Source organism: Haemorhous mexicanus, chromosome Z, assembly GCF_027477595.1.
Source record: "Haemorhous mexicanus isolate bHaeMex1 chromosome Z, bHaeMex1.pri, whole genome shotgun sequence".
Lineage (NCBI taxonomy): Eukaryota > Metazoa > Chordata > Aves > Passeriformes > Fringillidae > Haemorhous > Haemorhous mexicanus.
In genome coordinates, this window is record NC_082381.1 from 65,002,075 (window position 1) to 65,026,517 (window position 24,443).

Here is a 24,443-nt window from a genome sequence, read left to right on the forward strand (position 1 = left end):
ATTAATTAATCTTTTAAAAGTTCAAAACTGTCTTTTCACAGCTGTTAAAAATCTGTAATTTCAAGCTTTCTAAAACTACAATGAAGAGTTGTAAACCAAGGTTTGTCACAAAATTACTTTGTTAGGAAAAGTCATATTTTCCCCAGGGAAAAGAAAATATTCCAAAAAATGCCTACTCTTACAATTACTGACCAAAAATGGAACACTTGAAGACTAAAATATTATGATTTGGCATCTTACTAAACCAGCTTTTAAGGAGCTGCAGTTTGGTTGGCTCACATACTTTCTTATATCACTAGGCTACACACTGGGTCAGAGTATTCATTGCATTATGCGTGTCAGGGCCTCTGAGCACAGACTGCCTCTTCTCTTCTCTTCTCTTCTCTTCTCTTCTCTTCTCTTCTCTTCTCTTCTCTTCTCTTCTCTTCTCTTCTCTTCTCTTCTCTTCTCTTCTCTTCTCTTCTCTTCTCTTCTCTTCTCTTCTCTTCTCTTCTCTTCTCTTCTCTTCTCTTCTCTTCTCTTCTCTTCTCTTCTCTTCTCTTCTCTTCTCTTCTCTTCTCTTCTCTTCTCTTCTCTTCTCTTCTCTCCTCTCCTCTCCTCTCCTCTCCTCTCCTCTCCTCTCCTCTCCTCTCCTCTCCTCTCCTCTCCTCTCCTCTCCTCTCCTCTCCTCTCCTCTCCTCTCCTCTCCTCTCCTCTCCTCTCCTCTCCTCTCCTCTCCTCTCCTCTCCTCTCCTCTCCTCTCCTCTCCTCTCCTCTCCTCTCCTCTCGAGAGGGTGAGAGATGAGAACACCATTCTCAGTCAGTTCCACTCTACTGTCTCTGAACCTGTTGTAGTCCCACACTTTTCCCATATAGTGCAGGCATCAAATTCTAGCCATAGTAGGTTACAATGTATCAAACTGTGATTTTATCCCTGTCTAATTATGGAATATCATTTGTCTAATACTGGGAAGTGAGAAGAAAACATTTCTGAGACAATCCCTTGTTTATTTGAGAGAGTAAAATGAAACTGTCTAGAGATGAAGAAAGTTTGAGGTGATCAGAAGGTTGGATTTTTGTACACAGTCCACACTGGTTACAAAAATAAAAAAAGATATGAGACTACAGTATCTTCTTGCAGCTGAGAAAGCAAATCACATCCTGGGCTACATCAAAAGATGTGTGGCCAGAGAGCTGATTTGCTCTCTCTCATGCCCTGAAGAAGCAAGCAAATAAGATTCAAATATCTTCTAGCCTTTAAGAAAAATGTTCAAAATAAGTGCAGATACGTAAATAAATGTGTTTCATAATGATTTACAGATTTGGTTGACATTTATGAGATGCTTCAACTACCCAGTGAAGGATAATACAATCAAACTTACAGCTGTGTGGTTCACCCTGTCTTTTGGGTAAGAGTGGTTCAGATTAAATCATTTTTTATAGTCCTGACAGACAGAAAAATTATCTGCATGTAAATTTCTGACACTATAATAATCTGTTTTATTCAGGATCTTTCCAAAAAATGCTATGTTTGCCAGTTAGTCTGTTGGTTGCAAACCTGACTCATCAGGAATACCTTCTTTGAAAAACTGACATCTTCTGGTGTCAGCATCTTCCAATAATTGTATATTATGGAGGATTTTATTCTGATGGAGCAACAGCTCAAACAAATACGTGCGCAAGGGAGCTGCTCATTCACAGCTTGCACAGATTTCTGAGTGAGTGAAGCTGATGCCTGAAGTTTTTCTGTTTTTCCACAGCTACTATGGCTTATCTGTCTGGTTTCCTGACGTCATTAAACACCTTCAGTCAGACGAGTATGCATCCCGAGTGAAACATTTCCGCAATGAGGAGGTCTCACATTTCGTCTTCAACTTCACACTGGAAAATCAGATTCACAGCAATGGGGAATACATCAATGACAGGTCTAGATGTTTCCTAATGTCTTGGCTTAGTTGGAATAAACAGATGCGTGTTTTAAAACTCATTCTAATAACCCTTTTTTTTTTTTTTTTACATGAGGTAATTATTAATTGTTTTTGTTACCTTTTAGTGATTATTTATTTCTGTTCCCAATTTCTTATGACTTGTGACCATGGGAAGAAATGTACATGCCCTTGTGGTTCCTGTGTGAGGATCCACCATGCAAACCCAGCTTCCTGCAAAACAGACCAAAAAGCCTACGTCAATTTTACTTCCTTTCACAGTGGGATTCAAAGGTTTTCAGAACCAACATATGCAGTATATTGTAGGGGGCTGGGCAAAGAGGTACTTTTTTTTTTTTTTTTTTTTTTTTTTTTTAATGAAAGACACTTCTTTGAACAGACTGAACATTGGGAGGTTAGGATCTTATCACAGAAAAATGAAAGCTAAACATTACTGTAAACCAATGAATAGCATGAACTGCTCTGAAATGGGAAACACCACTCTGGCAATGCCTTTCGTGATTTTTTTTTAGCTAAAGGCAAATATATTAGGGCTATATCTGGACTTCACAAATAACTAGATAACTTAGGGGAAAATTAAACACAGCTGGTTTAGGTATCTGGTTTCTATTAAGATATGTACACATCAACCATGTGAGTGGTCTGCTGGAAGTCATGATAATAAGTAATTATTATTTCCATACAAAAATCTATGTGTAAGTGAATAAAATTGATTTTGTGATGATTTAGTAGTAGTACTAGTGCTTGAGTTTTGACATAGTTAAAGGTTTATGTATTGAAGAAAATAATAGCTGTTATTTAATTTTCAACCTAGCCATAGCTTCCGAGTCCCACTCCTTTCCAGAATGTAGATGTTTTCCTAAAATCAAAGAACTGTCTGTAACTGATGTTGCATCAATTTAAACAGAACATTCTTGTAAAACACTAAATCTAGCATTAATTTATGCTAAATCAGTAATTTACTCTTTCAAATGTGCAACTTTAATATGCCTCTGACAGTTATTTGGGATTCACAAAACATTTTCCAGGAGATATGAACCTATTTCTTATCCTTGCTTCATAAATGTTTCAATACCCTACTCACCCTCAATCTGGCTGTTTCCTTCATGTTCTTACTTAATGAGAAGATCCATCAATACTTGACTTTTCAATACACTGCTCTCCTGTTGGGTTTTAATTCAAATCATTATGACACCAATTTTAATGTAGTCACATACTTCCTGTATGAAGGTAAAAAGTGCATCAGAAGAATGTAGAACATGCAGTCTGTCGTTTTTGTTTTAACTGACTAATCTAGTCACTATATTCTCTTTGTTCTCCTCTGGAACTAGTCTACATTTTAGAATGGAAAGTGCTGTATGAAAAATGATAAGGAGTAACTCCAGACTGATTTTAATCAGTCTGTCACAAATGAGAAATGATATAGTAGCTAAAACTAATGGGCTGAAAACAATATTCTTCTGACCAATACAAAAAGAGAATTCATTAGTTAGTAAGTCACTTACTGTGATAAATACTACAAGATTTTTCTCTCCTTTCTCATAAAGATGTGGTTCCAACAAATTTATTCGTGAGAGGATTTAATTCCTGCTCCGTCATAGATAGCATTTTTGTGATCTAATTCCTACTATTATTCTTCTTATAAGAATAATCCTTATCTAGTGACACTACGTTTGATTAGAATAAGGTTGGGTCTGTGTTCGGAAGAAAAAAAATGTCCTTTTTTCCACACCTTCACATGAAATAAAAGATATCACAAAAATAATGATGCCATTCCACATATTTGTTATGGTTGCTGATGTTAGCATAATCATGTCATTAGGTGGAATTTTACTAAAAAAGTCTTAGTCAAAAAAGCATTGTTTTAGTCTAGTGACATTGGGATAAAAAGTATGTAATATCATTTGTCACTGATTTTTCTATTTTTATCTTGATAAAATCTAGGTGTTAAATGAAAGTCAGTAGGAATGAGAATCAGGATATTCATAAATAAAAAAAGCTGCCAGCGGATTGTTGATGTTTTATTTACACAGTAATAATAATTACAATTGCAGCCATAGGCACAGAATTAATGAGGACATACTTACACTTAGATGTCTAGCTGTGTAATGGCAATGTAACTTTTTTAGTCGTTATAGCTATTTGTGAAAACAATTTTTTAGGTTTTGCATTTGAGCCTAACTCAGTAACCAGTGTGTTCCTCTGACAAATCAAGATTCTTTTAAAAATTCTTTATTTTCAGCTTGCTGGTATTAGCAAGTGTTTGTTTATTCCCAGGGGCTGAATTTCTGAAGAGTGATCTCCCTGTTTCCAAGTGTAATGTCAAATTACTAGCAATTGTGATTTTACAAGGCAGTCTCATTAATTTCATTGGTTTTGATTGATGATTAAGAACAAGTAACAACAGAAATATTATCAAATAAATAATATTACCAGTTTGGGCCAGTAACTATGTGGAGGTATTTGTGTTACTAATTTTTCTTCTGAGCAGTATTCTAGAATGAGTTAATCATTAGCCGCATCTGCAAAATACATCAAAGAACCATTGTCACTGGGGTTCAGATTTTTTTAGATCTAAATAGCTGCATCTGTTGCTATTTCAAAACTGTGAAGGTAAATTGACAGCAATTCTTTGTATTGGTCAGGTTTATTATGATGAAGTTTAAATCAGTAACCTTTGAAGATTCACTTTTTAAGAACTGTGTTTTTGAAGACATTACTTCACTGAACACATACTTCAGGAACTGTACTTTTGTGAATACCACCTTCTACAACACAGGTATGAGAAAAAGCCTCAAATGCCCATTGGTCAGCTGCATGTTTTTATCTTACATTTATAATTTCTATATTTTCTAATAAGACGTACAAGAAGTCCCCCTGTATAATAATAACAATAAGAGGAATAAGAATTTATAAAAAGCAGCTAGCTTGTTACAACAGAGAAGTGAATGGGTCTCATTGCACAAGAGATACTGCAGGCCTAGTATTGACTCAGAAATGAATTATTTATTTTATTCACATAATAGGTGATTTATTTTTCATCTTTGATTTCAACCATGTCTAAAGAGACTCAGCCTGCAGAGAAGAAAATTCATTTACCATTTCACTGCTAGTTTTAACTACTGCATTTTTATTTAGTCCAAAAGGAACTGGTGAAATACTTTGTCCACTGTGCTTGCTGTGGCAGGGGAGTCTGAGTATAGGATTCAAATTACCTAGTCTATATTCATTCCCAGAGTCCTAAGTATTGTGACAAAAATATGAATCCATATTTTCATACATTTAAACAGAAGACTTTCTTTTTCTCCAGTTTAATAACACATAACTGAAAGAGAACATGGCCAACTAAGCTTGCTGAAAAGATGGGGCACTTCTTCCCACTTTCCTGTAACTACAGCACTCATAACAGTAACAGACCTAGGTTTCAGAGCAAGCAAGGACCTTAATCTGGAAGGAAGGTATTCTTGGTTCAGGTTTATAAGGCTGAAAAAAAGGAATGGGAAAATAAAAAGAGTACAGGGATAGTTCTCTGGAATGGTATTGGCAGAAGAATTAAGTACATAGAGTAACTCATCTATGGACAAGCTGAAGACCATGAGGCCTTCTCAGAAACGAAAATCAGTTTAAACTGAATTCCGCAGGAATATTTCACTTAAAGGAAGTCAAACCAAACTGACCAAAATTGACAGTCTCATCAGGAAATAGTAGGCCTGATACTGAGAAAGACTTAGTCATAGAAACTTTCAGATACCTAGTGCATTTTACGCAACACCAGCTGGTGATGAAAGGCCTTAACCAAATACAGCAAAGCCAGGGTAAAATACAGTAATATAACTTCCTAATTCCAGGCTTTAGTTGGTCCTTTTCAAGAGCTTTGCAAATTTTTCTTGTAAGATAAAAAGTATCAAAATTACTGGTAGTAACTAGTGCCCTTTTTGCAAAGCTGTGAAAGCTCCAAGTTGTCATTAAATTTGCTGGTTTTGAAATGTTTTTAATCAAAAGTTGCACATGGAATTGGCTGTTAGCTGAAATTATTCTTTTTCTTCTTTCCACAGATCTTGAGCAGTATAAATTCGTTGACAGTGAATTGATAAATTGCACATTTTTTCACATCAGGACAGGATGCCAGATTTCTTTTGATGATGACTACAGTGCCTACTGGATCTACTTTGTTAATTTCCTGGGAACTTTGGCGGTGTTACCAGGAAATATTGTGTCTGCTCTCCTGATGGATAGAATAGGACGGTTAACGATGCTCGGTAGGGGCTTCACTTCGGTACAAGAAACGTCAAAAGTAGCAAGTCCCCTTTTCAAGGAATTTGGCTATTCTGCAGATATGTCATTTATGTGCCATCATAAATACTATTTTTAAAAGCCCCCAGTTTTAAAACTCTAGGGAAAAAAGGGATCTGTAGCCACCTCTACTTGCTCTTCCACAGACATTACAAGACCATAAACTAGGCATTTAGAATGAGATTTTAAGAACTGATGACCATTGGTTTATCCCTGCTCCAGCTGAAAGGAAAGAAAGGTGTGCACAGGTGACCCTCAGCTAGTGATGTAGCTCCTGGAAAGTATCAGCTGTTCTTTGTCTGTTATCTATTTTGCCTAGGAACATAGTTGAAAGATATCTCCTGTGGATTGTCTACAATGAGAAATCTGTTTTCAATTTATTTAAATAACTATGTGGTAGTTCATTGTCATTATTTTCTAGGACAATACCTCCATATAAATACATTAGAATAAATACAGCTTTTTTATTATAATATATGAACACATTTCATGTAATTGCAAAAGATGATGAACAAAGAATAATGGGGGTAGTTTCGCTCAGGCATCTTGCTTTGGGAATTTAAAGAGGCTTCCAACTTAATACTTTGTGTTACATTTTGATATGTGAGAAGTCATATCTTTTTCTCCTTTCTTCAACATTTGTCTTTCTGTCTGGCCTTACCAGTAGAGGACGTCTCTTCAGTTTTTAACTCAAATATTTGGGTCACTTATTCAGCTACACTGTGTGCATAGAAATATTAGACAAAACAAAGGTCATTCTTTAAATACAACTCCACTACATGTTTGTTTCACCTGCCTTGTACCTAGGTGGTTCCATGGTTCTTTCTGGCATCAGCTGTTTTTTCCTGTGGTTTGGGACCAGCGAATCCATGATGATAGGTATGCTGTGCCTCTACAATGGCCTCACCATCTCTGCATGGAACTCTCTAGATGTCATTACTGTGGAGCTGTATCCTACAGACAGAAGGTATGTGCAGCTACACCTGCCCTAAACTCACTGACGCTATGTATCAGCAGACATGGCAGATAGAAATTATTTTGTATGGGCCTTACCGAGTTAGTGATATTATGAGAGGACCAAATTAATAATTTGTCCTATGAAAAGCAAAGGGAAACAATGAGGGGTTTTGAGCAGCTTAGTATGTATTTTGCATCAAATATCTCCTAATCAGGAAAATACCATAAATGTAGTTTCATTTGAAAACAGAAAGTTTAACAGCTACTCTCATTTAAAACACAGCTAGTATTTCTGAAAACAATAATGGAGTATCTTTGAGTTTCCTGTAGTTTAACTGTATATAAGGGCAGAAGTTGATCCAAACCAGAAATACAGCTACATTTGTCTGTTGACTGTGAAATGGTGGGAATCATGATAAAAATCACTGTCTGAACCACCCTGTGCTGCTAATCAGTCTGCCATTAATTTGTATGCAGGGCTACTAGGAGCGTACATTAAGTGGGTAAAAATTGTCTTGGGCACTGCTCTTGACTCTTCAGGGCTCTTGAAGGAAATCTCGGGACAATTTTCAGAACCTGCATTGCTGCTAGATTACATGGGTTGAGGTTTTTTGGATACTGGGCACTTTTTAATCCTGACCTTATGCCACTTAACAGACTGAAGGAAGAGCTGTTGAGTCATATTGTGTTGTATGGGGAGTGCAGAAATGTAAAAGCTGTGTTGTCTTGAAATGACTTGAATACTTCTCTCAAATCCCTAAAAATATTTAAGTAAAATTTCCCAGATTCCTAAAAAAGGACATTGTGTCCTTTCTCCTGTTGCAGTGCTAATTGTTATGTCATTCACTGGATATTTGAAATACAGTGAAAAAAAATTCCACTTTATAAATGAATGATGCCTTACTGGCAAGTGTAATTTTTTGGAAAGGAGTTACCCTGCGTTTAATGTTGTTCATGAAGAGATTTAGAAAAGTGTAAACTGGCTTCCCTGTTTTCCTTTCATTGTCATTTTAAAATTATGTGCTTCTTTAGAAAAGAAATTTATGTCCACAGCTGTAATTGTATCAAGTAACAATATCAGTCTATTTATGAATCCCAAGAACTGAGCTCTAATATTGAGTGCTAGTATTTTTAATACACTTCAGGAAATTACTCTTCTGGCAAGAATTCTTCCACTGTCCAAATGCTATGATATAATTCTAATAAATATCTTGTAGAAATTACCATCTTTTGGGTATTTCTGAATATAACAGTCGCATATGTTTTCCTAAAATGAAGTAAAGAAAAATAATTGGAAAAGTCATTGTTGTTAATAGGGAAAAAATCATTGTTAGGAATGATAAAAAGAATGTAAGTGATATTTATCTATATATTTCTATACCGATGTTAAGGCATCTGTAGTTGTATCTACAAATGGTTGTTTTTCATAGTTTCTACTAGCTTTGGGATTATAGCAATTTCTTACTCATCTTTTCTCTATTTAAAAATCTTTTGTATGCAGAAATAACTGTCCGGAAACAGAAACTTAATTGGAGCTGAGTTCTTTTTTACAACAAATCAGAGAAAAGACTTGTCCCTTTGAATTATCAGTACAAAAAGGCTGATACATGAATGTACCTGTGCCTGGAAAGATACTGTTGACATATGCTTTTGATGAGACTTTTTCCCAGAAATTCTGATAGTGATGGAACCATGATTGCTTTTTGCCAGCTTGGTTATGGGCAAAAAACCAATTTGAGATATTTTTTTAGATTGGGGCCAAGCTACCTCTTGTTTTGTAGAACTTTTTGAAAATTAGTACCTTCAGGGACTAAAATAACTTGCTTACAAGAATTTCTGTCTGATAATTTTTTTTTATCCAGACTAGCTGCAGTTTAGCAACCAGCATTGCTCACATCTCTTAGTCCTGGGTTTCCCTCTGAGACTCTTGTGATCTCCATAACCAGGCACAGCTTGCCACAGTTTTCTGGGAATTTCCAGCTTCTGCAAGTAACTGTGGGGCTGAACAGCCTTTCTCAGCATTTGTGGAATGGGAAGCTTCCTGATCTGTTTTTGCATGAACTTAAGATGATGATCTCTTTTGCTACAAAGCAAAAGCAAAACAAATTCCAGAGTGAATCTGGTCCTGAAACTGGTTTCCAGATTGTCCTGTAAAGGGAATCTAAGAGCAAAATCCTTGCTCACTGTCAGTGTTTAAGGCTATTTTCTTACAGTCTATCAGTGAAATGACCACAAATGTGCAGCAAAGGGTAGCTGGAGGCTGGGCTCAAAGATAGATGGGTGGAAAGAGGCCAGTTCATGCTATCATGCACAAGAGGCTGGACTGGGTAGCCCCTCCTTTTCCTCCTCTTGGAGACCAGCCAGTTGCTGAACTGCAGGCGCTTTGCTGGTGTCGTGCAGTATATACGGAAGGTGTTTCATAAATCATACTCTAGGTATTTAGGGATCATACTGGCTTTTAGCCAGGTAGGAGTGTGGTGAACAGTTTGGCAACGTGCAGTCTATGTGATACAGGGCACACATTTCAGTTTATTCTTCATTAGCTATGGTTGCTTCAAAATCTTGACAGATTTAGATTCTGTATTAATTCACACTCATCAATATATTTACATTTTACTGATCCCTGGAATTGAGGTAACTACATAGTTTGTCCTACTTTCTTGATGAGTACTGCCAAATTTTATTCTATTTTATGTTAGCTTTTGCTTTCACGTTCTTCATAAAACCTCAGCTGGTTTGTACAACTGCTGTAATATAAATTAGAGGATGTATAGATTTCAAATGGTTCTCAGGTAGAAGATGAAGTAATGCTCAAGTGGAAAATAATGTTACTAATGTTGGTAATAAGTGGGTTTCTGTCTTCTAGATGCTATATATGAAGTAATTAATAATATTTTGATAATATTGCACAATTTTTTAAACTTTTCAATACACAAATTTTATAAGACACTCATGATAGCTAGATATAAACTGGCTAATGATTTCCAACAAGAATTAAATTAAGAAGAATATAGAGAACTTATATTTTCTCTTGACTATTCTCTTATCCTTTACCTTATATTCTTAATGGACTTTGCTATCCATCAGGAGAGGAAATCTGTAGGCTGGAGTGTGTGACCCCAAAAATTCCAGTCACTGAGCATTTCAGAAGGAGGAATGGGCTAAAAGTGTAACTTCAGTACAGTCATAGGTGCCTAGGACTCCAGCAACATAGACCTGAAGCTGCTAAGCTGAGCACCTAGAAAATATGAAACGCATGCTGAAGACCATTTTGTTAGCTTTATGGGACTTGCTTGCATCACATGCAAATTCTGCCACAGGAGTAGGGATTTTATCCTTTCCTCTGACAGCACTCCACTCTCTTAACTGTGAAACTGTTTTCTCATATTGCAGTTCCCAATCTTATTCACAGTGCATCTTCCAACTTCTATAGCAGACAAGGGAAACTAAGTTTTCCTCACTACATCTATATTTTACCCTCAAGCCCTCTTTGTTCTCTGCATTGGCAGAGTGATGCGGAAAAAAAAAAATTTGTGATGAGGTAATTACAGCTTGTGTTGTAATGTGTGTGCCCAAGGGGCCTGCAATAACACTGCACAGTTCCTCAGCTCTGCCTGTAATATAAATATGGATGGAAGAAAGCTTAAGTTCTCTGAAGAAGGAACTTTAGGACATTTTTATTACTTTTGAAAGCAATTTTTACTTTCACATAAACGGTAAGTATCTTCTTGTGAACTTGGGAAGCACCACCATTATAAGCCAAGATTCTCATCAGGGAGATGATACAACAAATAACTAAAACCTAAATAGAAAGTGGAATAGAAATAGATCATCTCCCATATAGAGAATAAATCAGATTGCATCAGATAACCAACAATTCATCATTTTTCTATGGCTGCCGTAGATCTGGGTTTGAAATTTGTCCAGGAATACTTAGAATTCAAGATGATCAATAAAATTAAGTAATCCTGTTTTGCCTTTTTTTGATGCCTCTGAAAAAAGTTCATAAGGGTTTGGCCATAATTAAGAAATAAGTCTAGGCCATAATTAAGAAATAAGTCTATCTTCACTTCATGATTTTTAATTTTTTCACTTCTTCTTGAACCCTTAGGATCTATGCCCAGATCAATAAATATTATTCTCACAGTATCTTATCTCCACATTTGTATTGGTGTGGATGTCAGAAGAGAAATTTATATTCATTTGAGTCATAATAGCAGTAATTGACGTACAGTAGATTTCCTGAGAGCTATTTTCTACTCTTATTCTGTGGATATAGTTCAACTGCATTTTGCTAAAATTTCAAAGTTCTTAAGGCATGACCTGCCACACCTATGCCTTTCGCAGTAGTCCAAGGAAGGAAGGCAAATTCCACAGTTTTACTTGCATACTAAGCACTATAATTGATGAAGCCATTAACTACACGGTATGTAGTTCTGTACTAATTTTTTAAGAGAATACAAAAATATCTAGGCATAGAAAATTGTCCATAGAATATTTGGATACTCTGTTTTAATGCTTTACATAATATCAATTCAAACAACATTTTTTTGTAACTTGCTGTTTTTGTCAATTGCTCTGGCAAGATATATAACAAATATTTGTGCTACATACTTAGTAGCACTCTGCCACAAGACAATGAAATGTTTCAATATTTTATCAGCAGTGGAAAAGTGGATCTGAAGTATTTTAGGTAGGAATACAAGCACCTGGTCTAAGAAGGAACATATGTGGCAATCAGAAAACAAGCTCTTTTAATCTAAAGGCTTGGATAATCCCTCTATTTTTAACTGTTTGGACTCTTGCCATTTTTATGTGGACCTTGGATGAAAGGAAGCGAAGCGTTTTCCTTTGTCACAGCTTTCTCAGCAGCAGAAGTAAAATTCATTGGGGAAAATTCCTTTTCAGTAGCATCCAGCTTTCTCTTCATGGTGACATTTTTGTAAAAGACATTTGTATTTTTCTCCAATCAATACTAAATTCTGTGTCTGGGTTTTTTTTAAGACAATCCTAAATTGATTAACCAGCATTTTCTTACTGATGTGCCTGAAAGACTTAAGTGAACTCTCTAGCTGGACACAGGATTCTTGCTACTTGTGACTGGTGTCCCTTGACCAGTAATGAGGATTACTCATGAAGTCAACATGACATTTTTGTGCAAATGTTTGTCCAATAATTGATCAACACAAATAAAATGGGTGTATATATAAATGGTGCTATTCCCTTGGAATTTTTCACTTAATTTGTTCATCGTGCTAAGGTGATACATCACCTTACATAACTTCAATTATTTGCTGACACTCTTGCACTTCCCTCAAATATTGTAACAGAGACTACTGTACTAACGCTGCAAGAGACTGTAGTCATACACATGTGTGATTTGCAGCATATTTGTTTCCTGGCTATTTTTATTTCCCTGGATTTAGGAGAATTAATTATAAAATCATGAATTAATACAGATTTTAAAGAGTTTTAATCATAAACACTGTTCTAAGAAGGATGTTTAAAAAAAGCAAGCAGTATGAATCTGCTACCCCTAGAGCTCCATAATGGTTTGACACCTTGTTCTGACAGTAAGTACAAACACATTCAAACACAGTATTAAAATTGAAGGGTATGAAGGTATAAGATTAACAAGTGACAATGCTTTTCAGGTACGGGTCATAGCAACAATTTACTTAAGCCTGTTAAATCTTATTGTTCATGCCAATTATGTGCTTATTTTAGGCAAAAGAACATGACTGAAATCTGCTTAAAGATTAAAAGATTCAATTTCTTCTGAGTTGTTCATTTTTTAATTATCAGGACAGCTAAGGACAATAAAATGAACTTACTTTTTCTTACTTTATTTGTTTATATTTTGATAATACTAATGGGATCAGACTAATAAAAACCCCTTACAATCAGCAAAATTCTGTAAGTCCGTTTTACAAACAGAATTGGTTTTTAAGTGCAAAAAATTACATTTATTTTATTGAGACAGAAGAGGTATTGTACGTATTACAAAATTACTTTAGAGCCTGATACAGTAATGTTGGATATATAATCAATAATAGATCTAAAGAACAGTGGCATCTGTAGAAACCAGAACATGAAAAGAAATGGTTCAAATTGCTCAGAAAATTGTATTCAGACCACTGTCATAACTAGTTGATATAAGCAGCTAACATCTGTGAAACAGCTTACCTTTCTTTATAAGGTAGTATGAAACAGCACTAAACATAAGTAAAACATCCCCATATGTTTCATGCTATTGTTTTTCCAAAGATTTCCTGCCTGTATCTATCCGAATTTGTTTTAGCTGGATCTGTGTATTCTTTGGGGAGTTCTGGTATCTCTGAATATACTGAGGCTGTTGATGACTAGGCGTCTACTTTCTCTATGGGTTTTTTATTTCTGTTACTGTTATTTGGAGTTAAGTTTGATTTTACATCAGCATTGACAACCAAGAAAATCATATTTATGTGCAGACTCTGATCACAACCAGTCACCACCGTAACTTTAGACATACTTTCTGTGCATAAATAAGGCTGACATTCGAACCATTCTGACTCTTTTCCTTTCCTTCTTCCCTTGAGTTCTTCAGAATAGCTGCAATCTCTTTTTGTCCTATCACATAAACTTGGTTTTCCAGTCCAGCTGTGTTGTCTTTAACCTCTTTCCACCTGCTTGTCTATTTTAACAAAGCCCTTTCCTCAAGAATCTCCTGCCTACCTGCATGCTTTGTGCAGCTCTTGAGAAAGACCTTGACAGGCTGGAGATATGGGCAGAGAAGAGCCGTCTGAAATGCCACAAAGGCAAATGCAGGGTCTTGCACCTCAGGAAAATAACCAGTACAGGCTGAGACAGACCTGCTGGTCTAAAATGACCCTCTTTGAGCTTTGAGGTTGGACCAGGTGACTCACTGTGGCCCCTTTCAACCTTACCCACTCTGTGATTTGTGAACCCTGCAAGAACCGTCAGTCCGGGGCTCCTTCCCTCTCAGTAGCTACACCCCACCCTGGGTCATATTCCTCCAGACATTTTGGGCTTTATATGTCCCTGGAGCACAAATGTTTCCATGCTAGACATTTGTTTGTTTTCTCTCAGGCTTTGGAAATTCACCCCAGTAGGACGTCTCTTCTCTGCTTCCTTCAGTGTATCTCATGCTCCTCCCTCAGACACATTCCTCCAAAGGTCGTACTTAGAATGGGCATGTTTTAACTTGCTCATTTCTCCTCTGAAAAGGTATTTTCAAGGAGCTGCTGCAAATGTTTCTCTGTGAGAAATTTCCAAACACAGCACTTCCCCATGTTTCCTCATCTGCTGCTCTCAACAATTTGCTCTCTGGCAGCCCTCAGGGGTCCTGGCTATGGGAGGGCAGAACCTGTCATTTTCAAAATTGCTATGTCCAGGATGTGCATGTTTAGGTTTCCTTAGCACTATGTATTTTGTAAAAGTACTGCAGGATCAATCCAATATATATAAAACAAGTAAACAAGGACTATGAACATGTAAGAAACATATCTAGGTCTCTTCCACTTGTTTTTTCCCACAGACTTTTGGATAGTTTCTACTCTGCTGTAGAAATGACCTGTCTCTTTTTCTTTAGATACTGCCAATACTTAGTGTCATGCACAGTCTGGATGGATGACATGCTTTACACAAAGAGGAATTGTGCTTACTTCAGACAAAACAGTAATTTCTTTGCTAAATATCAGACATTTTAAAGAGATTGAAATACTGCTAGGGGGTGCAAGAGACATATTGCCAAACTAATACTACATAAATATATAATCATGCAGTAAAAAAAAAAGTAATTTGAGTTTTGTCCCAGATTCAGAAAAGACATATAGTACAGTAAGCTGACACTAGAACACTATCAATTCTTATGAATTTACTTTTATAACATTTTATATAAGGGAACTGACTTTGGTCTGCAGCTATGGAAAATAAATATTTAATGTAATGGAAAAAAAACCTATTTGAAGGTGTATTAATTAATATGTTATGTGTCTTAATTCTGTTCTGCTGACACTCTTTAAAATTGTTTAAGAATTCAAAAGGAAAGGCACCATTATTTCAAAATGGCACAATCTGAATGTTGTTCAGATAGTAGAGTTGACTTTGTGAGTTAACGAGTGCTATGTTTCTTAGAGCGAACCACAATATTTTAGGAATATACAAGAAGGATCTAGACCTAGTCATCATTCTTTTGATAAAGGGTCCTCAAATTACTAGGATTGCTTTATTCTGAAGCACAGTGTCCTGGACAGGGCATGGGCAGTGCTGAAACCCCTATATCCTGGTCACCCTCCCAGACTGAAGCTTTTGGCATGCAGCTTGGAAGCACGACACCAGGAGGCCTAACTGATCTAATCTATACTGTTGAGATACAGATTTGCCAAAGAGCAGAGGAGGTGAACCCTGACACTCTGGGCTGTGGCCAGGTCAATCAGTTACTTCAGACAGGGGAGCTCTCACGCCTTGATATAATTGTTTGCAGTTTTCAAAATCAAAATTCTGTTCTGCAAAGAGCATTGAGACACAGTATGCTTGCTCTCAGCTGGGGTCAAGTGCTCTTACTTCAAGTTGATTCTCTTGGCTCCTCTTTAGTAGCTCCAGTAGAAGTTTTTCAAACTTCCCGGGATTTTAGTCTACGTCTGAGCATAAGAGTTGTTCCTTTCTCTCACAGGTGCTTCAGTAGAATAAGCAGAGCCTGTTAAGTCACTTAGATCACTAGCTTTTCTCTTAATTCCTGTTGTTTAGACTAGAGCTTTTAATTGCAGTGCAAGCAAGAAACATTTTGTTCTGAAAATTAGAACAACTATCTTCTTGAATTTCTAAGAGAGCTGAGAAATGTTACAAGTTCTACCATTATACAGATATCTTTGTTAGGAAACTTTTGGCAGGGCAAGCTTATTCCTGCATCAATGAATCAAACAGTAACATCAAAACACATTTTAAATTATGGCAGTTTGCATAAGACATATATGAAATAATTACAAAATCATAAAAATACCTCAGATTACTAAAACCACATCGCTGTAATGCAAGACTCCACCTGAATTACTGGTGTCATACTTTCTCTTGGCAATCTATTTCCTTTTCCTTTTGTCCAAAGTTTCTCAGATATCTCTTTCAGCCAACAGATTTTTATATATCCTATCTTCTTTACCTCTAAGAGATGTGCATTCATTTTAATATTGGAAGTCTCATTAGCCTTTGAAAAAGCAGTGTTTCCGCCTGCAAGAGACTCAATTTTAATTCAGTACCCTAAGATGATCATCCTTTAATTCTGAGTAATAATCATCACACAGAAGACGAAGCAGTTCTCCTTAGGGAGCTACTTGACATGTCTGCTCTCCTAATGTAGCCATTTTAGTCTCACTGAATTTCCATTTGCAGGTTCCATGTTCAACTCTAGAGGTGCAAACTCACCTGCTCATTTCACATTTTGATCCCTGAGGCAGGTAAATGAATTGCCTCAATGAAATACTGTAGCTAGCAGCTGAGCTTTAACTTATCATTTTAAATAAGAGCACAGATTATGAGCACAGACTCCTTATTGGCATAAATTTTCTTGAAGATATTGGGACTGTACTGACTTATTTGCACTGAGGTTGTGTCTCAAAGGTGTTACTCTTTCACCTGTATTTTAACTTTCTTCTGTTTTCTCTCTTCTAGGGCAACAGGCTTTGGCTTTCTGAATGCACTGTGTAAAGCTGCAGCTGTACTTGGAAACCTAATATTCGGTTCCCTTGTTGGTATCACCAAAGCAATCCCTATCCTCCTTGCTTCTACTGTTCTAGTATGTGGAGGTCTGGTAGGACTTCGGCTTCCTGATACAAGAACCCAGGTGTTGATGTAACTGTAAAGAACATTTGCTATTATTTATTTCCTTCTTTGTACAAATGTCATTCTCCTGACTGATGGTGCAAAGGCTTCAGATTCTCAACACACAGTAGAGTGCTCAAATGTCAGAAATGAAACTCAAAAGATACTTTGGAGTAGCAGAGATTTAGCAACCTCTGTATGAAGGTTTTAAATTTCACTTTTGTTTGCTTGCATACTTTGTTATTCAAACCCATTTCACTTTGAAGTGCAAAGCTACCTCTTAAAACGGTTTTGGTGACATAACCAGGAAGGTAAAAATCATACTGATAATTAGATATTTAAAATGCAAGCAGTCAGACTATTTCAAAAACACATGCTGAATTTGGCCATGGCATTGCGAGCTTTAGTAACAGTACAGACATGCAAGTCAATTACTTAGCACTATTGGTGCAGGGAATGTTAATGTATCAATGCATGCAGCATTTACCAGGAAACTCAACTGATTGCATCAGTACTGGGAACAGTGACCTTCTGCAGTTGTGCTTAGGTGACAAAAACTCGTGGCAATGTCTCTTCCTTGGGAAACATTTTTAGCAGATTCAATCTAAGCAAAGATTACCAACTACACCCCGTACTGACTGAGGAGAAGGCAACAGCTACTGCAGGGAATGTAAAAGTCCATATAGGTAGGCAGCAGAGAGAATATTGAAATTAATATTTTCACTTTTTGCTGCTGATGCTCCAGAAAACTTTTGTTTTATTCTCATTTGTGGCATCTGGATTTTTTTTTCCATTTAAAACAGTTAATTTCTCTTATTCCAGGAATGAATGAATGCAAATAGTTTTGCTATGGTTAGTAAAAATAAAGGAAGAATCAGGCCATCGAACTATAAGGATGATACTTTCAGAGGTTTATTTAGAATTTATATATGTAAAGAACTTAATTATTTTCATAGTTTCTACACTTCTTAATATAACCATTTTCTCAGCTAATTTTTAATAGTTCCAGAAATGTCTGACCACTTAATATTTTCAAACGCCTCTTTGAAAAGCCACTAAGGAATAAGCCACGGCAAGACTGCAGGGAATAGTAATGCTTTTATTAGACCAAGAGCATAGATGGAAAGCAAATGGTAGCAAACATATTCCTTCTATGCTGTGGACTGTTCTGATTACTGAAAAATTCCCCATCAGTCCTAATGCTATGCAAGAAGTTATGGGATCTCTTTAAAATATCACCATTACAAATTTAATACAGATACATTTATAAAATCATCAAAGAAAAGAGTCAGATCCTCTGAAGACAAAAACTTGCATCGCTTTCAGTGGAGCTAAGACAACTTGTATCTGCTGATTAACTATCTGCAGTTTCAAGTGTGAAATAACAAATTTGCTATAAAACATATGGTAAATTTTCTTCAGTTTTTTTTCTAATTATGTCTGACAGCATTTATTAGGTAGATGAATCATTACCAAGCAACTAAACTTTCAAATAAGGTCATCATATAGTAAGCTAGACCTTTTTTCATTGATTTTTCTCTTGCTCTTAGATGTGAACTTGGATTTAGGTAGTAATATGTGGCACTGCAGTCTTTATCAGTCATCATCTTTGTCATATTAAAAGAATCAGTAAAAGTCCATGTAAGAAGATCGTCCAACATATTTATAGTTCATTGTTTAACCTACTGATTCTAGAAGTGACTTTTTCAGTTACCAACAAATGTGTGCTACACATTGTGGCACAAAAAATGTTAGCCCAAGATGCTGCTTTCTCCCATGAAATGAGAAAATTGGCAGAATTTAAAAAGCGTGAGTATGGAAAACAAGGGAGTATTATTTTGATGTTGGTAATTTTAAAAAAATTTATCAAATGTGTTTATTTTGGAGTATTAAGATAAAGATATTTGAGATTAAATATTTTATGTTTAAATCTGACTTGGACATATCTCTTAAATTTCTAAACTGTGTTCATAAATGAGGAACAACTATTTTTCACTAAGGTCTAGAAAAAGTTCTGGCCTTAGTTTTGCATCTGTGGCCTTTTTTCCCCCAGTCATAGCCTTAATATTATTTAAGGCTGTTTTCTACAATCAACATTATATTTGAGCCCTCTTTCTCTGTACAATTTATTAGTAGCACATGTTCAACTCCTTGCACATACTGCACAAGTTATTTTGAAATCTGAAGCCTCTGTACATATTTGGAGTAAACACCACCAACAATGGTAAAATATTGCTCTGTGTTGCTGTGCACTGTCCTCTTGCAGCAGTATATTCTGTCCATCTCTGCATGTAATTCCCATAATACTCACATGCAGCACTTCATACCTTCTGACCAGCTTGAAGGAAATGAGTCACAGAAAAAACAATATTCAGCTTTTGAGGGCTACAATTGAAGTTTAACACTCTAAAATCCCATGAAATGTAAAATTATGTTGATTTCAGTGTTGGTCTTATCATAAGTCCTGACTATATCATAGGTCTGTGATTAAGTCTGCATGAATTGAAATGTAGCAACAACAGGAATTAGCAGAGATTTTTAAAAATGGACACTGCATGGTCCAGAATGATAATGTTCTAAGGTAGAGAAAAGAAAAAAAATAGTGGCTAGGAATTGGGAGAATAAGTAAATGAAAGAGATGAACCGAGAAAAAAACCAAGAACAATTCCAACATAAGAAACAAAACCATAAGTTAGAATTTTCCCAGATGGTAAGTTAGCTGGCTCAACAGATTTGAGCTAGTGTGCACGCCAACATCAAAGTTGTTTGGATATTCAATAGTTTTTGCTTGAGCACAGTAAAGATTTATCTCATAAAGACAAAAAAGTGAAGGCAATTTAACGCTATAAATAACTTTGTGAGATAGGTGAAATCTACACATGGAACAAAAATCTATGGAGATCTGGACACAAATGTTAATCACATTATAAGCAAAAGTAATTTGACTGGTCTTCAGCAATTCTGTCTTTTCTTGCAGCCTCCAAAGCAATCACAGGTAATAAATACTGAACAGAAGGATCTGCACTTTCTTTCTATGTCTATTCCCTTATATGTCACACAAAGAATCACTTAGTGGCATGGCTAGATTCCTAATACATCAGACAGAAACAAACTTGGTAGCATTTGTGCATACAGTTATAAAACCTATGCAATCAAAACTGCTTATTTGTCTGTTCTGGTACAGAACTGACTGACTGCTAATTAGAAATCCCTGTCAGTCTAAACTGAAGTAGGATATAACATCTAGAATTTTCTGTGCAGTTGAAAAGCTCATCCCAACAGCAGCAATGACAAAAAGCACAATGACCCCTGAAAACACGTAAGACTCATGGCATTTATAATGCTGTTAACCATAACAGTCAAATATTTTGAAATTTGGAAACTGTCCACAGAAGAGACCACATGTTTTCATTTTTGGCAAGGAAATTTTATTTGAATTAGTTTTACTCCTTACAGATTGTCTAATAGTAGAACTTGACTTAGCAGACCTAATTCCTTGAAAGCATCTCATTCATCATGTTAAACTCTTTAACCAGCTTGGTAATGCCCATGCTCACACCCTGCTGCTTGGAAGGAGGCGCTACAACATTTGGCAAGCACTGCATTGGTTGTTGAGCACAGGCTCCTAGAAAGGGAACTAGGAATAGGTGTTCATGGTGGAGCACTCAACAGGATTGGTAATTAATGACCTACTGGGAAACCTTCTTCCTCTCAGCGTGATTTTAACCACCTCCCTTACAGAGTTTTTTACTACAAAAGCTGGGCACTGATGAAAAAGAGTTAGCCCTCCTTCCTGATGCCTCCAGTAGTCTACTGCTCCTTTACCATTTTCGGAATATGGGTCAAAGTTAAGTTTGCTAACTCAACCTCTGCTTGCTTTCTCTTCCTGCCATTCCATTAATTCCAAAATTCTATTAATTCCCCAATCACTTTTCTTGCTAGGGGACCAGTCTAAAAGAAAATTAAAACTCTCTCACCTGCTTCTGACTTCCCAGTAACATTCATTAGTTACTTAGTAACTTATCTTTTGCCTTTTGGTTATAACTTTTTAAAACAATATGTAAAGCAGCCTTAGAAGTCCTTCTGTATGTGAATCTCACCTGTTGAGACATTCAGACTCCACATTTACCTGTCTATTGAGAAGGCTGACCTAATAAAAGGAGAGGTGTCCTCTCAGAATAGCCCCTGTTGACCTCCTAATTTGAGTGAATCTTCTTGCCTGTGCACATAGCTCAGCTTCATTTGGAGGAAATTATATTCTATAGTCTTTTTTTCTTTTTTCTACCACTGTGGAGCCTTATCTTTGTGTAACTGCTCCTGAGGCACAACAGCAGATACCAATTCTCAGCAAAGTAATATAGTCCTCAGTCCCTCATACGGACAGCCTCTGTGTGCCAATTCTGAGTTTTAAATTAATCTTCCTTAGTCAGAGAAAGATGTTTACATCTAGTCGCACCTCTTTACCTAAACAAGATGAAAATCATGCTAATACAACCTACAAGCCATGTTTCCTGTTTAATAACCTGGAAATGCAATTGAAATTTCAATCACAATGTTAAAAAATGAATCTTTGCACTCAGGGGGTCAAAGACACAAGAAGTAAAAACAGAAATGCTCCACTTCCTCTGGTGTTTTGAAAGAAAACACATGTTCAGTAATCATATTCCAGAAGAAAACACATCTGAGAGGCTGCTTTTCTATATTTCCTGCCTTCTTGTTCATTAAACTTACTGTAAAATATTAGGTATTTGCCTGCATTAGTGCTTTCAAATGCTGCTAGTTGAAAAAACACAGCATGAAAATACAGACTTTTGCTTGTACTTTCAAGGTAAGGCATTGTTCAGGCAGTGATGTGGAATTAGAAGAGACATGCTAGCCAGAAAATCTGGAACTCAGTTCAAAACATGAACTAAATGGGAATTATCAACTTATAATGCTACTTGCAGATCTCACTTACCTTCATTTAACCTCACATAGTCTACAACCCGTCCATGTCTGCTATCAGCTTTGTTTACTGTCTTCTACTAATTTAACAAGTGCTGCAAAATATATTTAGATTCACTATCATTAGCTGCTCTTTTATTGGGTTTTTTGGTGGTTTTTTCTTTTTTTTTTTTTTTTTTGGTAGAGGTCAATTTCCTATTTCTTCCTGCCAAGGAAAAACCCTTCAACATTTAGTCCCACTCTAGCTCTCTAGCTGTATAAGATTATTATACAGTAAAACAGAAAAAAGATAAATTGAGCCTGATTTATTTGCTTTTCTTATTAAACATTTTGTTGAGTTATGTACAAAGATGCTGGGGCATAATATGTAGTTCTGGGCCTTTGAATACATCCTGTGGAACTCAAAATGAACAAAGCAGTAATTTTCAGCAGTCTCCTCCCACAACATACACACGAGTTGCATTTAATAGGACCAAAACACTTAGGGAAAAGTACAGTGCTTTCTAGGGTAAACAATCTATTCTCTTTGACAAAGGTCTAGAACACATTGCTGGCTTCGGACCAGTACACAGTCCAATAACCAAAGATTGGAGATTACTTAACAACCGGAGCATTTGGGTGAGGATGACCTGACATGAAAGTATTGTTCTTTCCACCCAGGGTACTCATGAATATACATTTTAAAGACACCTAACCAAGATGATTTGTAGAGACCTTGCCCCTACCCTGGCCATCAACACATTTGAGTTGTACCCAGATGTACCAGCCCACAAGTGAGAGAGAAAGTGAGAGACAAAAAGAGCTGGCAGCCACTTTCAGCACTCTCTCCTCAGCTAGCCACCAAAGTTCATTTCTCTTGGATCATAAGGACCTGTTTTTTTGCTTAGATTTCTGCTTTCTCATTTTGGACACCTACCACTTGCCATTCAGTTTTCACAAGTAGTCATGACCAAGCAAGCTGAAGCTGCTTTAATGCTAAAGGACAGCACTCACAGCTCATTGCAAGTAGAGCACTCTGCAAGAGTCCAGTGTCATATGTGTTGTTCTAGTTTCATTTGTTGTCAGGCTCTAGAGTTGTCGGCTAGCATTTCTCCTGTACAATTCTGCATGTATTCTTATTGATAAGTCATGTCTTCTGTCCTCTTAATGTCTGTCTCGTAGGACCATATGTATGCCCATCCCCCACTGGCTATGTGATAAATATATTTTGTGAATCTTACATGGGTCTGTCTTACCCAGTTAAAAAGAAGACGGTTGGGAAAAATAATTAAATGCAATGAAATTAAATGTAAACAATGAAGAGTAATAGTTCAAGAAACAGGCTTCAATTATTTTTATTTTTTCAGATGTTTTCTTCAAATCCTAGCTGGAAGCTATATAATATTGCATATAGTAAAGAAATAGTACATAGTTAGAAGTGAACACATGTATGGACACACTCATCTCTATAACACAGATGAATCTTCAACTTACAAACCATGTTCTCATCTCTTTCTCCATGACAGTGTTGCGTTCTTCATTGTGTGTTATGAACACAAATAACATCCTGCTCCATTCCTTGTGCAGAAACCTTGTGCAAAATTGTTGGGATGCCAAGAGTCATCTCAACTGGCCGTTAGCTTCCAGTCATTGGAAGGGGATTCCTAAAATGGTTTGAAAAATGAGCTTTGATTTAGCTGTTGCCTTCCCCTGTTTGCCCAGCCCACCCTCCTGCCCCATCACACTGTGCCAAACAGCAAAACAGCACATCATGCAAAAGGCACTGGTGTTCCAGTGACTAGGAGACACTGCACTCTCAGATACATAAACTCCTAAAAGCTATGAATTTTGTCTTATTCAACCAAAAGGCCTTCAAAATGGTCCATGGGGATATCAACATGCTAATTTCTGTGTAATGTATAAGAAAATGTCTGTGATATTCTGTATTGTATGTTTTTCATTGTTTCTGCATATATGGCTGCTGTTGTTCTAGTGATGTGGTTAAAGAATTATCTGCTACTGTTCTTATCAGCAATTTTTGACCAGCCTGAAACAGAGCCATTGCCAGGGTGTTTTTCAATTACTGATTAACACCCATGAAGATCTTCTACAGTAATTAGTGCCATATAAAGTCATGGATACTATAAATGGAGCCAATCCAGGGTGAAAATAGCCGCACATAGCCACAGACCAGTGAGAGTGGAAAGAGCTCTTGCAAAAGCTCTGGCATCTGCTACATTTCTTCTTTGCTCTTTTCAGGATGTTCATTCTCTGCAGTATTCTTCCTCTGGTAGGGGACATGCACTCATGCTACAGAAGTAAGAAAGCAGAAGAAAGGACATATTCCTTTCACAGGAAAGAACATATGTTTGCAATAGGAAAGCCAGCTCCATAATAAGATTAAAACCAAAATCCAACCAACCCAAGCAGCTTGGTATTCTTTTTTATCCCCATGTTTCCTTAGAGTTGATAAACTAAATACCAGTGCTTACAAAACCTTTGGGAGCAGGCTAAGAAAAGGTAGCAAGA

The 24,443-nt window shown here is 36.5% G+C and overlaps 1 protein-coding gene across 1 annotated transcript in view; it reads left to right on the forward strand.

The window, feature by feature from the left end:
• Positions 1–20,009, forward strand: part of SV2C (synaptic vesicle glycoprotein 2C) — a 78,061-nt gene extending 58,052 nt beyond the window's left edge. Inside the window, exons 7-12 of the mRNA XM_059836542.1 lie at positions 1,300–1,388; positions 1,740–1,904; positions 4,571–4,704; positions 5,981–6,184; positions 7,026–7,185; positions 16,842–20,009. Coding sequence (XP_059692525.1) covers positions 1,300–1,388; positions 1,740–1,904; positions 4,571–4,704; positions 5,981–6,184; positions 7,026–7,185; positions 16,842–17,025 — 936 coding nt within the window. The 3' untranslated portion in view covers positions 17,026–20,009. The remainder of the gene's footprint in view (positions 1–1,299; positions 1,389–1,739; positions 1,905–4,570; positions 4,705–5,980; positions 6,185–7,025; positions 7,186–16,841) is intronic.
• The last annotated feature ends 4,434 nt before the right edge of the window (positions 20,010–24,443 follow it).